Source organism: Trachurus trachurus, assembly GCF_905171665.1.
Source record: "Trachurus trachurus genome assembly, chromosome: 4".
In the NCBI taxonomy this organism is placed as follows: Eukaryota; Metazoa; Chordata; class Actinopteri; order Carangiformes; family Carangidae; genus Trachurus; species Trachurus trachurus.
Genome location: NC_139898.1, coordinates 28,701,755 through 28,720,962, shown reverse-complemented (window position 1 = coordinate 28,720,962; position 19,208 = coordinate 28,701,755). Strand labels below are relative to the sequence as shown.

Genomic DNA, 19,208 nt, shown 5'->3' with positions numbered 1-19,208 from the left:
AAAACTCTAATGGTGATCTCTGCATTATGCATACAGTATAGTCCATATGGATCTTTTGAGTTTTTATCTTCTTATGTTTATTATTACTACTTATATATGTGCATACAGTATGCATATGTATTTTCTAGTTCATTCCACTTTCTAATGTTCATTTTCAGGGACCAAAAACGCTGCTTAATCGTGGATGATAGGCCCAAACGCATAGAAAAGTATCAGTTTTTTCGTGGACGTGGTGTCAGTTCAAGGCCGTTTCGTACATTGTTACTTGCAGCTGTTTGTGGCACATGAATACAAACTGGTCTAAACTGTGTGAGTAAGTTTGGACTGGGTGTCAAACTTCTGACCAGATTGGTTTGATTCCATCGAGAATCTATAAATACCTCTTTATACAAAATCAGATCTCGATAGCTAAGGACTAAATGAGTTACTTACTTCAGTGAGTTTACACAGACATACTTGACTGTGTGAGGAGATGGAGTCTGGAACGAAGCGTCAGTATTTTCTTTTCATTAAAATATTTTTCATAAAGTTCATATTGAAAAAGGAGCATTAAGAATTGAACGTCAAGGCTCCGTTGTCATTGAGGCTTCCTGAATGACGGCCAGACCTAATCTCCTCGTCAATAGGAGGGAAAATATGTAGTGTTATTAAAATTGTTGTGGCTTTGTATGGGAGCACTGTGTAGAAAATGAGAATTTATAGAGTAGATGACACACGGAGGGACGTTAGGATGGTATTTCATTACGGAGACATGGGCAGAAGGACACCAGCACGTTGTCATACAGGTGATGCTGAAGGTCGGCCATGTTTTCTAATCTCAGGCTTCAGCAGCTGGGACTCTACTCTGACTTTACCTCAGCTCGGCCAGGAGAAAGAAACAACTTGGATGTTGCTTAGTCTGCCTTTAATGAGATCTTTTTTTTACTTTTAAAAAGAAAATGTTGAACTATTTTAAAGAATAAAAAAATGTGGATTATTTTTCTTCACATTCTCATTCTGAGCCTTTTCTATTCAGTCTGCCTCCAGACATGAGTCATCAGACTTGACCTCCCCTGACAAATATTTGAGAGGATGTTACAATGTCACTGTCTTCCTTTAGCATATCTTTATTTTAATACGTCTCTGTCCCTTCCTCCCTCTCTCTCTCTGCAGTATGAGTTCAAGGTGAAGAACATCAAGAAGAAGAAGGTCAACATCGTGGTGTCAGTGGACGGCGTCAAGGTCAACCTGAGGAAAAAGAAAAAAGTGAGTGACCTTATATCGTTTTGTTTGAACTCGTGTCTATCTGCCTACGTCTGTTTGTGTCATTTCAAAATAAAAGTTAAATTTTTTTTTCTTGCTGATGCGATAAAGAAAAATCTGAATATTTCAATGCATCAAGGGATAAAAGCTGCAGATCGGATCTTTCATTCATTATAACTGCAAATGACAGTTTCCTCTTTTACACAAACTTCTTTTGAATCAATAAGATGACATTTTGTTATAATGAGGTTAATTAAATATAATCAAAATCTTTACACCTCTTTGATATGATGTTAAATGTCAATATTGTGAAACATTAGTCTTGTTCCTTCAGCCTGACACTTAATATAGCCGGTAGCTTGGAATATGAGCACTTACAATGTCTGATATTTACCATAAGTTCGAAAACATGTTTTTAAAACTGGTAGAAAAAAATATATATCCAAAAGATTAACATTGCAAATCAGTTTTAATGTTGTGTGTTATAGTTTTTTATGTGGTTTGATCTACGTTGCTGACATAAATGTATTTACAAGAAGCGGTTATGCCGACATACATACATACACAATAGTTTGGCATAAATGAAATTCACTTGACATATTGTTCCAATATCTTCCCCTTAGTGTCTATTACTGAGCACATATGATGTAGATGTTGGTGTTAATGGGCAGTTGTCACGTCTCTGCATCAGTCTTGGTTTCTTGTCAAAGTGCAGATCCAGTGAGAAGGTCGGAGGAGGATGTGTTTAAGTCGACGTTGGCGCTCCGACCCCCACCGAGCACGTTTCTCTGTCGAGTCTTTTGAGTGTATTTTTCTGCAGCAGAACTCGCCTCTTGGCTTTTCCCCCAGTAATTTAAGTAATTTAAGTGAGTGAAGAAAAAGCCATTGTGCAAAGTGATGAGGGCCAAAGAGTCGGCACTACAAAATATTAAAATGCTATTTTCCCTCTGATTATGTCGAAATTAACACGAAATTCTGTTGTAAGGTTGAGAAAATGTGCAGCAGTAACAGGAAGTACCAGATCTGTCTATCAACATGCAGAATTAATGGTGTGGTTCTTCAGTTCTGCTGCTGCTGCTGCACATGTTGAGATCTTTTATTGCTCTGTTTCTATTTTTGTTGACTATGCTGTTGAGCTTGACTCCTATTTCTACTCAAAACAATTATAATAGGTTATATAAATGTATATGTATATGAAAAAAAAGGCCAGTTTGATATTGGACAGTCTTAGTTTTGATGTATTGAAGTCCTAAAAAGGTTCGATAAAGTCCTGATTTAGTTAAGCATTGATCCTAATGAGGAGCAAACTGAGTGTACTGGTGCATATTATCAGCTGATCTAACACCTATAAGAGTAACAGATGTAATCAAGACACTTTTCATTGTGTTAAGGAACCAAGAAAGATCCATTTCCTGTTTACAGTCTGTGGCAGAAGGAGATGATCGATCCTGGTCTTAATAAGACGACAGACTGAGGTGAGAGTGAAGAAAGAGGGTGTCAGCTCAGGGACGACAAAGAGCCTGAGAGGGATCGAATGTATGATGGATGACGAAAAAGGGCGACAGATTCAAGAAGCAATAAAAAAAAGGAGGGAGTTATAAGATCAAAAACAAAAAAAAAAGCATGGAGAGAGAAAGGCTGCAGAAGGTGCAGGGCTGGATGTGTTTCTGGGCGCGGTGAGCCTGACAGCTGTAATCCACAGAGACGGAGCACAGTCGGCTTCACCTGCCCAGAATCACAGGGAGTCTGACAGGTGGAAAACCACTGGCTGGAAACCAGAGTGAAGCTCACTCAGTGGCTTCGTCCAGTGGCCTTTTCCCATGCAGCGTTTAGCTCTTCATTCATTAAACCGGACTTCAGGGCTCCGGCTCCTCTGAAATGCCTTCAATATTTAATGAAACTTACTAGTGACTGTCAGCCCAGTCGTCATTTGGTGTTGGAACTGTTGCTCCGTTGTGCACAGATCCACAGGTTCACATTGAGTTGTTTTACTGTTAACTTCACAAAATCTGATTGGCCGCTATCTGAAAAGGTCAGTGTGTTCACTCAAAGGCAAATTTCTCTGGTTGCTTTGTAAAGAAATTGACTTTTAGATCATTTTTCGCATAAAAAGTGTGAAGTTTGGATTTGAATCGACTGAATACAAAGTGGAACCAGAGCACGAAGGCTGCCCATAGATTCAGCTGTGAAGTGTTACACTTACTTATTTAAAATCGATTAAAACCTGAACAAACAACTATTGAATCTTTGTATCCAGCTCCCCGGCCTGAAAGCGACACCACTGGCGAGACGGTAGTTAGTTACTGCATGCGGCATTGACCTTGAGTCGTTCTTCCAGCCCAGATGTACAATTCACATGTGCATGAATGTCTGATGAAAAGGAGGCTTAATTGAGTTGTGTAAATGGTCCTCAAAGGAATTCATTGCAGCAAAAATAAATGATGAGTCGTGTAATTGCATGTGGACCTGAGAGCTTGTCCACGTTCTTTTGTGTGTGAACAGTGGAGATACCGCAAGGATTACATAGTAAGTAATAGTCAAACACAACATATAACTCAATACGTTTAGAGCATCGTTACACCGTGACCCTGTGAGCTGGAGACGTGCTGCTTCTTTCCTCCTTGAACTAGACGATCTGTGTTTTCTAACGAGCCCCTGTTGTTTCCCTGAGATCGATAACACTGATGTTAAAAAGTTAGGAAAGATCAGTGGTCGTTGTGCTGTTTGTGTTGCACATTAGTGCTGCGTCTCCCTGTGTGGTTGTGATCGATTCTCATTCACAGTCTTTGCCAGCGACGTCTAGAGTCAAGGCTCTTATTGGCTGATTTAAAGGCCTGGACTGTTTTGTTTTTATTTTTAAAGGGATAGTTCACCCAAAATTCAAATTTCACTCATTTTCTACTCACCCCTCATGTCGACTAAGGGCTGGGAGAAGTTTCAGAGTCCTCCGTGCCTTCTCAGAGTTACGGGGGGGTGGGGGGTTGTGAATGGATACCACTTTTCTTCGTCCAAAAAGACACACCAAAAAACATCCAAATACCTCCATACTGCTCGTCTGTAATGTCCCTCTTGTATTGAAGCCCCGATATGAGAAATTGTTCCGAAAAAAATTAAATAAGTCTATATTTTAAAGCAGAAGTAAGTGATATATTTGTGTTAATATAAGTCTTAAATAGTTATATCTTCCGACAGCAATCACTTACATAGAGTGTTTGGACTGAAACACGGGTCTCTCAGTCACTCTGCTCTGCTCTGAGCCGAAGAGAAAACATTTATCGTATCCTACAGTTTTTATCCAATGAGGAGAGAGAACGGCATGCAGGGCTGTGTGTGCAGCCAAGGGACGCCGTGAATGTGGTGACGTAGGGACGAGGACTGTTATGGTGCGTTCAAGGCAGCCCGTAACTCGTGTTTTTCCGACCTGTGAAGTGGTACCAGTTCGATCTGGTACGAGTTCACGGGTCAGAAGTTACGAGTGGCCGTTATAGTGACTTTCACAGGTAAAACAAGTCGGAAAAACACAAGTGGGTTGCCTGAAACGCTACAAAGTCGTAAGTTGTGACTTGAAGCTGTAATTTACGGTTTCAAAAGCCTGCCTGGAACGCAGCATTAGCCGAAACGACCGGATCGCTTACTTCTGCTTTAAGCTTGTTTGTAGCGGAAGCTCCCAGTGTCTCAGTTCACTGCTCTTCCTGTGTCACCGGCGGAACAATTTCTCATGTCGGGTCTTCAATACAAGAGGGACATTACAGACGAGCACTATGGAGGTATTTGGATGTTGTTGTTTTTTTACCCCCCCGTAACTCAGAGAAGCCACGGAGGACTCTGAAAATTCTCACAGCTCTTCGTCGACATGAGGGTGAGTAGATAATGAGTGAAATTTGAATTTTGGGTGAACTATCCCTTTAAGCTCATAGTGCAGAGTTGTGACAGAAAGATGAGATTGGTCACAGGTAATTTGAGCTTTTTGTTTAGTCACAGTCAGGAAGTGTTGACATCAGCTGACTGCCATTACCTCTGATCATGTCGTCTACTATCCCATAATCATCACAGGAGAGGAAAGAAATGTGTTGATGGAGGTGAAATGGAGCGTTTAAACTGTGAAAAGGACGTGTGTTGTCACCGTGTGTGCAGCTGTGTGTTAATTGGTGAAAAGAAGAGACCTTGAAAGTGGAGTTCAGATGTAATTAAATAGGAGTTCATTAGGATTATGTTGCTGTGCTCGGGTCAGAGAGAGAGGACGTGGCGAAGAGATACGACCGACTGAACGCCTCTGATTCGATACAACATTAAAGCCATCATCGAAGGCTCAGTGTCAAAGTAATTGGCGGCCTGCGCTGAAAGGCCAGTCGATAGAAGGATGTTTCGCCTCCACCTGTTTTCTTTGCCTTCTTTAACTCCCCGGCCAGAAAGCTGTAAAATGTCAAGTGTGACGGCCGGAGATCTATTTACATCTCTGAGTGCCCGGCGAAGGCGCTGAAAGACCGCAGACGAGGAGAGACCGAATGATTGACTCAGCCTCGCTCTGTGGAGAGATAGAGATCAATAGGAATAATTCCTGCGCGCTCGCGTCTTGACATTTTGATTGTGACATTAAACTGGACGTTAGATTTATACAAATGAGAGACAGAGGCACAAAAGGAAGATTCAAAAAGAAACGTAGAGAGCATAGAGACGTTAGAGTAATTTCAGATGAGGATGATTTAAGCGACATAAATGTTTGTTTCTTGTAGAATTTTTTATTATTTTTGTGTGCAATGTATTTTCTTTGTTCATAACGTTGTATTTTCACTCGGCCCAGGCTGAAATTTGATCATATTTCCTGCCATATGTGAAATTTAACCCCTGTGCAATAACATCCTATATCATATTTCACCTGCTCTGTATCAAGATATGAAATGTTACTATAAATATTGCCCAAATGTGTTATTTATAAAGGTAGATTCTGTGTTTTGTTTGGTTATAAAGCAGCTCTAGGTTCTATATTAACACTGTGAAAGTTTTCTTTTTAATCTAAGTCGTCATCCATCCAGCAGAGAGTTCATCTTAAGGTCTCCTGATAGAACGAGCCGAGTGTCGTTTCACAGCACTGAACGTACTTTAACAAAGGGATGAACTTCAGGCTTCACTGGTTTTACCTGTCAAGTTAAATGTCGAGTATTTAAAGGTCTCATATAGTATAAAGTTAGTTCTTCTTTATGTTATAAATCAGCTCCAGGTCCTACAGTAACACTGTAAAAGTATTAAAGCCTCAGTCCACAGAGAAACACACACAGCCTGTATTAAAAAAAAAAACTGAGCCTTAAAACCAGCCGTCAGGACTTCCTGTGACTTTGTGATGTCACAACAAAGCAGTAACTAAGCCCCGCCCACCTGGATGCACAATTCAACACTTCCAGGATTTGGTTTCTCTGAGCGTTTTACCCAAAATCTTTTCTTTTTTTTCCACAAATAACAAATATATTTTCTCATGAATTGACACTTCTTGTTTTTTTGTTTCCACAGAAGAAGGAGTGGACATGGGATGAGAGCAAGATGATGGTGATGCAGGATCCAATTTACAGGTGAGTTGCCTGCCTGTCGCGACATTGAATTTCTTCAGCTCGGGCTGAAAATGCAAATTAATTGTTTCTAACTCTCATTGTAATGACTCGGAGCTTATTTGGGCCCCCAAACAAAAATTTTAATCCAAACCTGATTACATGCGCTGTTGTTGGCTGAGGAAATGAGACTCTTTTGTCACTGTCACCACGAGCGCTGACATTTAGAAGAAAGAAAGATATTGTGGCGCGTTGATAAGTTTTACTGACTGCAGCGCAGAGCGACACACAGAGAAAAGAGATGAGTTATTTGGTACTGAAGTTGAAGTGTTGGTTAATAAACATAGAGAGAGTGGAGGGAGGTTGATAACAGGGGGAATAAACAAATGTGTCGGAAATTTGTGGCCATGGAGAACAAGGCTTTTTGAACATTGCATTCAGTTCTTTTTTAATATTGCCTTTTGAGAAAATGCAATTTAGAAGAAAGCATTTTGAAAAATTCATTTTAATAATCCATGTAATAAATGAGAGAAGAGGAGGCCATGAAAACAAGCCCTGAAATATGAAACTGTTATTGTCAGCAACATTAAATTAACAGGCTTTCTTTTTTTTTAATTTTAATATTGCAGCGTTTTTGTAATAGTATCACCTCAACTCTGTTCTTCAAAGTACTTTTTAATGAGCCGGTGTGTCGCTGTCTCCTGCAGTAGTCGTCTATACATTTAGTCTACGGCAGCAACAGATCCATCAAACCACAGTGCCAGTGTTTTATGCACATTTTTACAACAGCTCGAGTGTTTTCGTAGCGGCAGCTTGAGCCGAGCCGCCTCATTTACTCCAGATGGTTTTTGGATCAAAGTACGGCGGCGAGCCCACCCTTCCTCATCATCTGTGGCGGTGGCGAGAGCTGGTTCGGGTCTCTGACTTTTCCAGGGCGTTGTTGTTTGTGACGGGGCAGTAGCTTCTGTTTACACTCGCATCAGCTGCGTCCACAGAGAGAGTTAGTTACTGCTTGAGTTACAGGCTTTTTCCTCAGGAGATCTCAGAAGGGAAAGTAAGTTTTTCCTCCTATGAAGCAGCTCGAGGTAACTGACAGGTCTCCTGTCTCTTTTTAGATGAACTCTGGACATAAATAATGAATTTATATCAACTTTTTGACTTTTAAGTTTCACACTCTAAAGGTTCAAGGCCAATGGTTGTGGTTCATGGACACTTCTGTGAAGGAGCTCAGATTTCTGCTCTGACAAGGTCACAACAGAAAGTCGGCTTTAGATTTTTGCAGAGATAATAACAGAACTTTACGAGACGTAGTCGTTTTAGAGGTAAATTCATGCAAAACTGCTGATGCACGTTCAGGGACAGTTCTACAGTAAGCAGTCTCTGTATTTGCCTCTAAAACGACTCCGTCTCATAACGTTCTGTTATTATCTCGTAGCTTGGTGAATGTGCAGGTCACAACTTGTCCACCAGAGCGTTTTGGAGTTGTTGGATTGTGTATTTGATGAGTTTGATGAGGGAAACCAAGAAATCCCATTAGCCTCCGTACCATAGCTCTGAGCAGCTCACAGCTCTGCTCCGCTGTTCTAAAAATAGCTTGCACCGACAATTAAAGGTAACGAACCTACTGCTACAGTGGGAGCCACATAGAAATTCCCCTGCCATGCTGCTGCCATGCTGTTCCCATGCTGTTCCCATGAGAGTTCCAGCAGAGCTCCAGCAAAGTCCCAGCAGCTGGAGTGACCCCCTCCTTTTCCTGGGTGTGACTAGTTTTTACTGGAACTCCACCCATTCAATGAAATACATGACATGACCAGGAGATGGCGCTTCTCTCACAGAACAGTACATATCGCCAGAGGCGGCATTTAAAGTGCCGCCGCTGGTGGTGAGTGGAAATTCACATAATTCATAGAACCACGAGTACATGTTTGATTTAAGAAGTGAAATTATAACAGACCTAGCTACTGGAGATGCGCTGGCCACTGTTTTATCTGGAAATAAATTGTTGTAGCTAATAATACCTACTGTCAATTTTTTTTATCACAATTTATTTACTGTGAATCTACATTTAAATAGGAAAAAACTAAGGGAGTGATGAAAGCCTTTTTAAGATGTTTGCAGTTGCAGGTATTCAGTGCATGCCTTCGACCAGGGAATTAGCATTATCATTGCTCAATCTTTTGTTTGCCCTAATGGGCCACCTATTGGTCACCCATTGTCACACAAATCGCACAGAGCCTGCGATGGAGCTGGCTGTTCAACTTTGAAGGAGGACCGGGGGAGGGGATGTTATGTTGGAAGGCTAGCTGGACCAGACTCTCTCCTGAGCAACAACACACTCCAAACATTCACACCTGCTCCAGAGCATTACCATCTCCAAGCATCCCCCACCGCTTTGACTATGAATTGATTAGAAAATGAGCAGGTATTTCCTCAAGGTCCTGCTTTAAACATTTTTATTTTCATGATTATCTTACATTATTATCTATCTTACAAAAAATGTTGTAATTTTGCATATGGAGTCAGTGCTGGAATTTCATTTAACTCTGTACTTCCTCTGGATTAAATTTATTAATTAAATGTATTGATTTTTCACTATAATTTACTAGTTATAGCACAAGCCTATACTGTCAATCCCCCTATAAACCCCATTCCGATTTGATATCACAACTTCACAAAGTTGAAGACACCTGCTGCACCTAGTCTAATCTTTGTATGACTGAATTATTCTGCATAAGACCCTGACTAATACTCATAGTAATGCTGCATTAGCATCAAAACAACGTAGGCTAAATAAAAAATTATCATTTACGTAGTCTAAGAAAAAAAGTGGAAAAGTCAGGGGCCCACTTTAGTATTCTTTCAGGGGCCCCAGAATTCCTAGCAACGGCCCTGATTATCTTGCTTATTTCACTCAGTGGACCGGCGAAACCGCTGGTGTGCAGTGCGCGCTGTATAGCCTACTGTATGGTCTCTCTCTCCCTCTCCCTCTCTCGCCCTCTCTCCATCGCGCTGTATGTCTTCACAAGACACAGGTCGACGTGTGTGGGGTGAGATGGAAATAAGAGCAGAGCGCACCTTCGCTCTCATGTTGAGTTCCATATTAAGACAGGTGCGTCAGTGCCAGTAGATCGCGCGTCAGGCATTTGGCTCTCCTAATGGGAATGGCTGGTTTGACGTGCCTTTATCATTAAAAGTGAAAAAAGAAAAAAGAGAGAGAGCTGTCAACCACTCTAGACGCGTCAGATCAGCATAGCGCAGGGGGAGGGATATTACTATTCTGTGGTGAAAAATACACTCATTCATGAAATTTTATTGAGAATTTTACAGAGGTGCACAGCGCATGTTTACGGTGTCCGGCGTTAATAGTTTAATGAGTTGCCATAACGCAACTTGCACAGCCCTAATAAATACACAAATGAAGCCCGTGGTTCTGAGACGTGACGCGCTGTGGTCACTAGAAATGTATTTATGTATTTGCGGATCGGGAGTGAATGAGCAAGCCAGAGATGCACAGCAGATTTCATGGTTGCCGACTGGCAAAAACTGAAAGAGGGGCTTGTAAATAACTGTTTATATTACAGGTTTCACACAAACAAACAAAACACATCCAGTAGCCTATGTTAAGTCTCAGCTGTGCCATGGCGAGGGCGCACGACGCACAATCATGGTGTTTTAATTTATGAACCTCATAATTATTTCTCTTTCCTCTTGTTTGAATATAAGGGCGGTCACTTAGGACCATACTTTCATTTTACACGTACAGTCTCATGCGTGTATATTCACGGACACGTTGGCATGTTGTTTATTTATTGGTTAGGGTTTATTTGCGCACCGTAGCCTATGCTTCAGTGTTAACATTAAAACCACCACAAGGCAAACATATACTAGAATGCAAATTCTGACAGGTAAACTGCGAGTGATATACATTTTTATTTGTGCTCTGTCGGTGTTTATTTATCTTTGAAGCTACTTATAGATCGCCTGTTTTGGAGGCAATTATAGCAATTCATCTGAGGGAAAAAAGAAAGGAGGAGGAAAAGTGATTGACAGATTAACTCGGGTCAAAATCACTGCTCCTCCCCGTGGACAAATGAGTACTGCAGCTGATTTTCACACGGGCTGCAGAGGGGCGTTAACAGTCGTGGCTGCGTTCGCTACGTCATCGCGGGGGATTAAATTATCACCACGGGCCAAGCGGGAGCCCGTCACGGACCCGCCACGGACCCATCACGGTCCCGCAGAGGTCCCGACAGGGACCAGGGGGAACTTCTAGGTGGCTACATCTGTATGACTATAGGGATTATGGCAATGGGCCAATTTGCCAAGATGTTGAACTATCCCTTTAAAAGGCTTTTTATGACATTATTTGAGACAAAGCTACACATGTGTTGTCTCTCTGCTTCCTGTCTTCATGCTAAGCTACGTTAGCCACATCACACAGTCCAGCTGTGTGCATCAATCTCCTCATCTTCTTGCTGCACTGAGAGAGAGCTGAGAGTGTTGTCATGGGTAACTGGACACAGACAGATGAAGGCAGTTTTCACTGCTTCATATTTTTGTTTTTCATCAAACGAATCATTAGGTTGGTTCCTCCCTACGTTGTTTTGTCTTTCTGTTTCCTGAAACTTTTCATTTCAGCTGCATTCATCTGTTCCTGTATTAACAGGACGTCTCATTTGTTATTTAAACAGCAAAGTATTGGTAGATCAAATGGAGGTCACAGTTTGTGACTTAAGGAAAACTGAATGGGTCAGTCATGAGATCAGAATTACAATGTGTGTGTGTCCGTGTGTTGATGTTTGTGTGTGTGTGTGTGTGTGTGTGTGTGTGTGTGTGTGTGTGTGTGTGTGTGTGTGTGTGTGTGTGTGTGTGTGTGTGTGTGTGTGTGTGTGTGTGTGTGTGTGTGAGAGAGAGAGAGAGCGACTGATGAGAGTGATGAGAGTGGACTGTGACCTTTAGGTCCAGTTCATCCACTCCTTCGGCTGCTGGGCTGAAACTCTTTGATTTGAACTTGTAACACAGTCTGTTGTCATCAGAACAGACACTGCACACACACACACACACACACACACACACACACACACACACACACACACACACACACACACACACACACACACACACACACACTCACTCACAGATCTTCACAGTGCTGCTGAGAGGCAGCCGGTGTGAATTTGGTGGCTCAGAGAGATTCAGTGAGAAATGAGAGAAATACCTTCAGATGTCTGCACCATTAATCTCTCTCTCATCGACACACACACACACACACACACACACACACACACACACACACACACACACACCCACACACACGGTCACACAGACAGAAGTTTGGTCACCAATCGAGGGTGTGCTTCTGATTTCACTGCAGACACACACACATACAGGTCATATTCCCTCCTGAATGACTCACACTTTATCCATTCTCCCTCTCTTTGCACACACAAACACACTTTCACACACTTTCACACACACACACACGCTCGCTCGCTGGCTCCCAGGCGTGTGCGGCTCAGAAGTGCATCCAGGAGAACCAGTTGGGGGTTCTGGCTTTGGAAATGATTCTGTCAGGAAGATGGATTCTGGCCGGCTGTTTGTGTAAGCGTCTCTGAGCATGGGAATTTATAAAGATTTAGTTTGCTTGGAGATGCCTTATCTTGTCCTGCACATTTGAGCCCTGCGCCGTGCACTTTTCTTTTTTTTTTTTTTTAATATTACAGTTGCAAAGTTTCCCCCACAGGAGGAGGGAGAGTGGCAGGCAGAGGGAGGGGCGTAGTAGAGCAGTGTATGATGGGTAAGAGCCGCTCCATCCATCAGCGGCTGAGTGGAGTCTGACAGCTCCTCATCTTCTCCCTCCAACAACCGGATCCAGACAGAAGCCGAGTGTTTAAATATTTGGTTTTCGCTGGATGTGAGTCGCTTTCTTTTTTTCATGAGGGTGCACACACCTCTGTTTCCCTGCAGCAAGAAGAAATAACGATATATAGTAAGTTTTGTTCAGAATCAAAAACTGCAGTAGATCAAGACTTTGTTTAAAGTTTCTGAGATGTTGCTGTTGCTGTGTTTTCTTCAATCAACTCAGGCATTATTATTATCGTCAGCGCACCAAACCATCCTGGAGTCTTTAATGTCTTTAATGGGGAAGTCACTCGTTGACTCAGACCGGGCCGAGACCTGCTTTCTATTAACGAACTTGTGGCGAAGGCTGCCAGCCCGCCAAACTCAATTATCATCATGAGCCAGAGATACTTAATGCGCTGAGCAGGTGAAAGCTCCCACTGCTCTGAAGCCACGGAGAGAGAAGTTTTAAAATGAAGTTATTGAGTGGAAACTTATTTCAAGAGGATTTTTTTTCAATCTTTTTCACCAACAGAGAGATGGATTGAGAGTTAGATACTTTATTGATCCGAGGGTTTAAATATCCTCATGTACCGCTCGTGGGGCCTTTATGTACTAATAATGTGTATGAGCAGGTGTTAAACACAAAAACGCAACTATAGAACAATACCATCCCACGCTGTCAGAGGAAACTCACACTGAGCTGCTGCTTATTTCAACTTGAGATGTCATGATTATAGATTTTCCTGGTACGATTATTGTCACGGTATTGCGATTATCACGATTGATTAATTTACACTATGAATGTGTAAAATCAAATACACTCAATATATAGTTACATTACTAATTATTTACACAAAATATTTTAAGTATATATTCATATAGGACCAATTATTAATCACCCAGGGGAAGTGTTTGAAATATTCAAGTCAATAATTATCATCTAGCATATGTTTATTTTAATCGTTTTTTTTTTTAATTACAAATGACACACTGACATTTAAATTCCTACCAATTCAATGTCATGTTGGGTAAATGGACCATTATCTTTACTTTGACGCACATCTGCCAACATAATCTTCTTTGGAAAGTGACAGTATTTAGGAATCTTCACGATAAATTTATTGCGGCGTTTAATATCGTGATTAATGGCAGGTTTCCCGAGTTCAGCCGTCACTAACCTGCGACTCTCAGTCAGTCAGTTTGTCAAATCCAGTGGTTTTCTCCTCCTCCAGATGTTCACATGTGAGCTTATTGACGGTGTTGGATCTGAGTGTGACTGTCAGGATGTTTCCCTCCACTGTGGCTCAGCGGAGGCGTCTGTGACCCCAGGAGATGGACGAGGTCATCCTCCGGGGTCGGCCTCGTCTGTCTGTCCACACATCAGAGCACCGACACTGAATTATTTGAGTAGTGCTTTCCCGCTCCCGCTGCGAACACATGTGGGAAAAACGCAGAGTCATACCAGATGATATAGGCGGTGGATTCTCTGGAGGCCTGCAGGGATTTTGGGCCCCATGAAAACGGATGTTAGTGGGCCCACTTAGAGCCGGCTGCGAGGCTGGTGAAAGGTTTTGATTCTGTTTTACATAGAACTGTACATTTTAATGGTATTTTTGACTATCATTCCCATATTTGTGAAAAGAACAACATGACAGGTTCTTGGTAGGGGGAAGCACTGAATACAATGCATTTCATCATCTATAAAAACATGTGGAGACTGATGCAAACTTTAAAAAGCCTTTGTGACAGGTGTGTGGGAGCATAGAGTCCATGTAAGGAAGAAAAAAGTTGCCTGCACACTGTCCTAAAATCTCTGCTTGACAAAAGTCTGAGAACCGAAATGTTGTTTCTTTGTTCCATATTAAAGTTTTTTGCAAGTCAAAGGGCAGTGTGCGGGAAACTTTTTTCTGTCTTACTCATACTCAAATGAATTTCCCTTGGGGGATTAATAATGTAGGTTATTCTTGTGGTTTAAATTGATAAATTTAGTGGTTAGTAGGAGGACTCAATGTTTCCAAAAAACCTAAAGTTAGTGTTCCCATTACATTGTAAATAAAATATATTTGTGATTATAAATAAATAATTTAGTGTAATTGTTTTTGGTATTAGTAATGGAATTTATTAGGGATCTCTCTGTCAGTCATCGGCCCCTCGAATCCTTCTCCTTATTCTCCCCTTTTCGGCGCCCCAGGTGGCTTCAAGTAATGAAATCAAATTAAATGGCAAGAAGAATTAATAATAGTCCAGTTCTCATCAACAGTTCATTCCTAGCCATGTAGTTGAGACAGTGCTGTGACGTCTTAGTCCTTGAATTTGCTCCTTTGACATTAATTTGTAATCAATATGCAAAGTGCAGCATATATGTATATATACTGTACATATCTTTCTGCATGAATATCATATATCAGGATTTTAATTTGAAGTGACCCCATGCAGTGTGCTGTAGAAGAGGGATTAGACTGTAATGTAAATGTTTGAAGGATTTTACATTTGCATCAGCCTCCTATCGCCTGAGTGTAAATTAGAAGACTTTTCCTTCCTCGGCTGGTGGAAATCCTCCTGTGAGAACACATGGTGTGAGTGAAACCTTTTGGTCTGAGCTTGTCTGAGTTGCTGCTAATGTGATCCATATTCACATCTCGCCTTTTTTTTCTTTTTTTAACACAGAGGAAAAATGCACATCAAAGGCACCGGACTGTTTTTAAATGCTCCTATGTGATTTTTTACAGCTGCACACAGGCCGAATGGCGTGTGTCTAAATCATTTGGGAGGATTTAAGCTGAGAGCTTTGGGTTTTTCTCTGCGTTTCCTTTTCATCTACAGCTGCTGCGGAGCTGTTCTGCTGGCCAGCTGCCACTGAAGCCGTCCACCACCTCGCATCAGCGCTGGCACCGGCACATTTACACCTTCAGCATGTCTAAAGACACCTGAGGTCACATTACAATGATGTTTATTTCCCAAATCTTAACGAAATATGGCAGAGTGGCAGAGTGTTTCTCGTATTAAAACTGACACATGGGGAAAAACGAGGGTCTTTGGAAATTTTCCCTATCACACAGTCACAGTCACACTCATATATCAGAAGTGCGCACACACACACACACTTGAATGATTCATACACAGTCCTATGGAACAAACTACAGAGACGCAGGCAGCCAAGCAAGAAGACAGTTGACAACTTTTGGACACCGCTTACAGTCCCATGATGCACCAGTGTGAAAAGTAGTTGCTCAAACAACTTCAGTTCAGTGACAGATAACAAGGAGTTAAAGGGGAACTATGCAAGTCCGCTGTTTTGCTAACCCTCCTCTGGGCCATGTGCATTTGTTTTCAATGAAGCCGGCGAGAAATCAATCCATGCAGCGGTGGATAACGTTATATATCATATACTATGTTAAGACGTGTATATTTGTGTAGTCTTATCTGTCATAAACAAGAGATTACGGGTTACGGGGTGCGTTTGTGTCACGGTGCCGCTGAGATGAGAGCTGGGACACCGGGTCGGAGGCTCTGATCATCATCTTACAAGGTTGGTTTTCAGCCAAGAGATGCTAGGTGGAAGGCAGAGAGCCTCCATTCTCCCTGGAACAAGCTACAAGTCACATATTTAAGCAGCACTAGTACTCTGAAGCTGTTTATTTAAGGTAAATAATATGTAGCCTAGTTAAGCTAAAAATCCTACATTGTTCCTCTTAATAACCAAGATGAGTGTGGGTATTTCCTCAGTTGCAGAGCAGATGACAGTGGTTCCCAGATAATGGTAAATATTCTAGCTATTGAGGCGAACGTTAAGCAGCATTTGACCTTCATTTGGCCTTTTTGTTTTCTTAATGTTACATCGAAAGACTCACCACAGACTCCTTTGTGTTTAGCTCTGCTTTCCTGTGTGTGATGCATCATTATTTTCATATCTTGTAATGTGTGTGTGTGTGTGTGTGCGTGTGTTTGAGATTAGAGAGAACATCTGTGAGGTTTCTCCTCATGCATTTCAATTTCTGAGAGCAATTAGGATCTTGAAACCGTTGTAATCTGAGCTCGGCGTTTGGCGATTGATTGGGTTGGTTGGATTGATTTTTTTTTATACTGTGATGAGTAGATGCTGCTTTATTCAAACAAGGAAGCTGAGGCAGAAAGGCAGTGTTAGATTATGTTTTTGTACTCGGTACTTTCACAGCACGTTCTTCAAGTTGGCTGCAACATGTTCTATTAAAAACACTCGTCCGATAATAAAAGAAACAAACTCACAAAACAAGCTCAAGTGCAAGGAAACCACTTGGTAGGAAAAAAAGCAAAAACTGAAAAAAGAGATGTTTCAAAGAAGACACTGATGTCACATTGGAAACCTGTGTGTTCCTCTCCCAGAAGTGACAAACACTCACACTCATTTCTGACTCGACTATTCACCGCTGAATATGGACTGAATTCAGGATCCTTGTCATTGTGTCGCTGCATTGTCGACTTTGTGCCCACACTGTGCACACGAGAGCTTGATTCACAGCTGCTTTTCATCCATTGCTGGCATCATATGAGTGGTTAATCAGCTGTAGTGTTCAGATTATGTCATTCCTAAAGAGAGGACCCATTGTAGGTGTTTGTGTTGTTGTAACTGAGTTCATGTGTTAATTCTGGGGTGTTTGCAAAAGGCCAATTAAATTGATCATATCTCATCAGATCAGAAGTTTACAGTGACTACAACTGTCACGTCATGTCAGGATCCCATCACTTATATCAACTTAATGATGCACAGCAACAGGACAGATGTAACCCTGTGCATGTTCAGACCGAACATGTTTAAAGGACCATTCCAGGCAAATTCAACCTCTCGTTTCCTAATATTTCAGGTCTAAAAGAATGAATCTGAAGATTTTCTTGCATGCAGTAGTTCTGTCTGTCCCCTGCATCGCCACAGCAGCGATGAATGGGAGCGGACCGATCTTTCGCAATTTAGGCTGTTTACATGCCATAAAACTGCCATTTTTTTTTGACAGTCAACGTCGGATGGCTTCAAACACACGCCGAGGGGTTTGTTTACTTCAAGAAAGCCGACATGTCTGTAAAGGGAGCTGTAATACAAAGTCTCGCACGAGAGTCAAGTTGACACTCTCAGGTAGAATAAACAACAGCCATATTTACTAGGGCTGATATGCTTTTGATATGCTGAACTCACACATGCACTGACGCACACAGACACCCCCTGGACTACCTCAATACATATTGCAATACACCAAACTACCTCACATACTGTGCAATATACACAAATTTGCTGTGCTATATACTGTGCATATAATTTATTCTTATCTATTTATTTTTATATTATTGAAAGTGTTTTTATGTTGTATTTTTATAGTATGCTTGTTTGCACTGAAGGGGGGGAGGGCTTAAAATTTCGTTATACAGTGGTATAATGACAATAAAGGCATTCTGATTCTGATTCTGATTCTCCCGATTCGATTCTTCTACGATTTTTTGGATGGCGATTCGATTTAAATTGCGATTCTACGATATTACCGATTCTCTCGATTTTTAGTCTGCATTTTTAACATTTATCTGCACACAAATACTATAGGAGCCTATAAATTAACATACTCCATTATAAAGTGAACTTAAACCCTTTTCAAAACCTGTACTCTCTGTATGTAAAAAAGGCTAACAAATGCACATTGCACAATATTTAAAAAAAATCGTCAGAAAAGACATCGCAATATTTATGTGAATCGATTTTTTCTCCCACCCCTAATATTTACTCTCACTGCTACGAAAACATTGTGCCTCTGAGTTGATATTCCTTTGCTGATAAAACAAACAGGAGCTTCCGACGACCTGTAAACATAGTGAGCCATCAACTCGACTCTTGCGAGACTTTGTATTACAGCTGCATTTACAAACATGTCGTCTTTCTTGAAGTCAACAAACCCCTCGGTTTGAAGCCATCTGACCTTGTCTGTAAAAAAAATTGTGGTTTTGTGGGATGTAAGTAGCGGGGACAGACAGAACTACTGCGTAACAGGAGACAATAAAAAGAAAATCTTCAGATTCATTCTTTTAGACCTAAAATATTAGGAAACTACAGCCCCAGGTTGAATTTGCGTCAATGGGAAAATATTTTCTTGAATGGAGTTGGAGCTCTGACTCACACTTAGTGAGCGTCATGCCGGCCCAGATGATGAAGCACAAGGCTGAGCTCTGTTCTCTTTGTGCTGTTGTGAGTAATTTTCCCCTGAGGGGCCGAGGGAAACGATCTCCAACAATTAAAAAGCATATCGGGCCATACAGGAGGTTTATGTTGCCTTAATTTGCATGAGGGATGAGATGCAGTCGTGTCAGAGGAAATACCTTCTCCACTCCTCGGATGCAAACACCATCTGTTTGGTACAGTTCGTTTTTTATTTTTTTTATTTATTTATTTTTGCATTCACACAAACACCGGATGTGCACAAGCCGTCACATACTGTACTAATGGTCTAATTCACCAATTTATGAAATTAATGTTTCAATCCAGTGTTGACATCTGTTTGTTTTCCTCTCATTACACACATTGAATATTGGACTGTAATTGGTCATTTGGGCAGTTAGCGGGGAAAC

At 41.4% G+C, this 19,208-nt stretch overlaps 2 protein-coding genes across 2 annotated transcripts in view; both read left to right on the top strand.

Annotated features, from left to right (window-relative positions):
• LOC310985199 (tetratricopeptide repeat protein 14-like) overlaps positions 1-19,208 on the top strand; it is a 408,748-nt gene that overhangs the window by 167,670 nt on the left and 221,870 nt on the right. The gene's annotated exons all lie outside the window — the stretch shown is intronic.
• The window catches only part of LOC310984902 (carboxyl-terminal PDZ ligand of neuronal nitric oxide synthase protein-like), a 221,330-nt gene that overhangs the window by 69,788 nt on the left and 132,334 nt on the right, over positions 1-19,208 (top strand). Inside the window, exons 3-4 of the mRNA XM_083970275.1 lie at positions 1,153-1,245; positions 6,748-6,806. Coding sequence (XP_083826401.1) covers positions 1,153-1,245; positions 6,748-6,806 — 152 coding nt within the window. The remainder of the gene's footprint in view (positions 1-1,152; positions 1,246-6,747; positions 6,807-19,208) is intronic.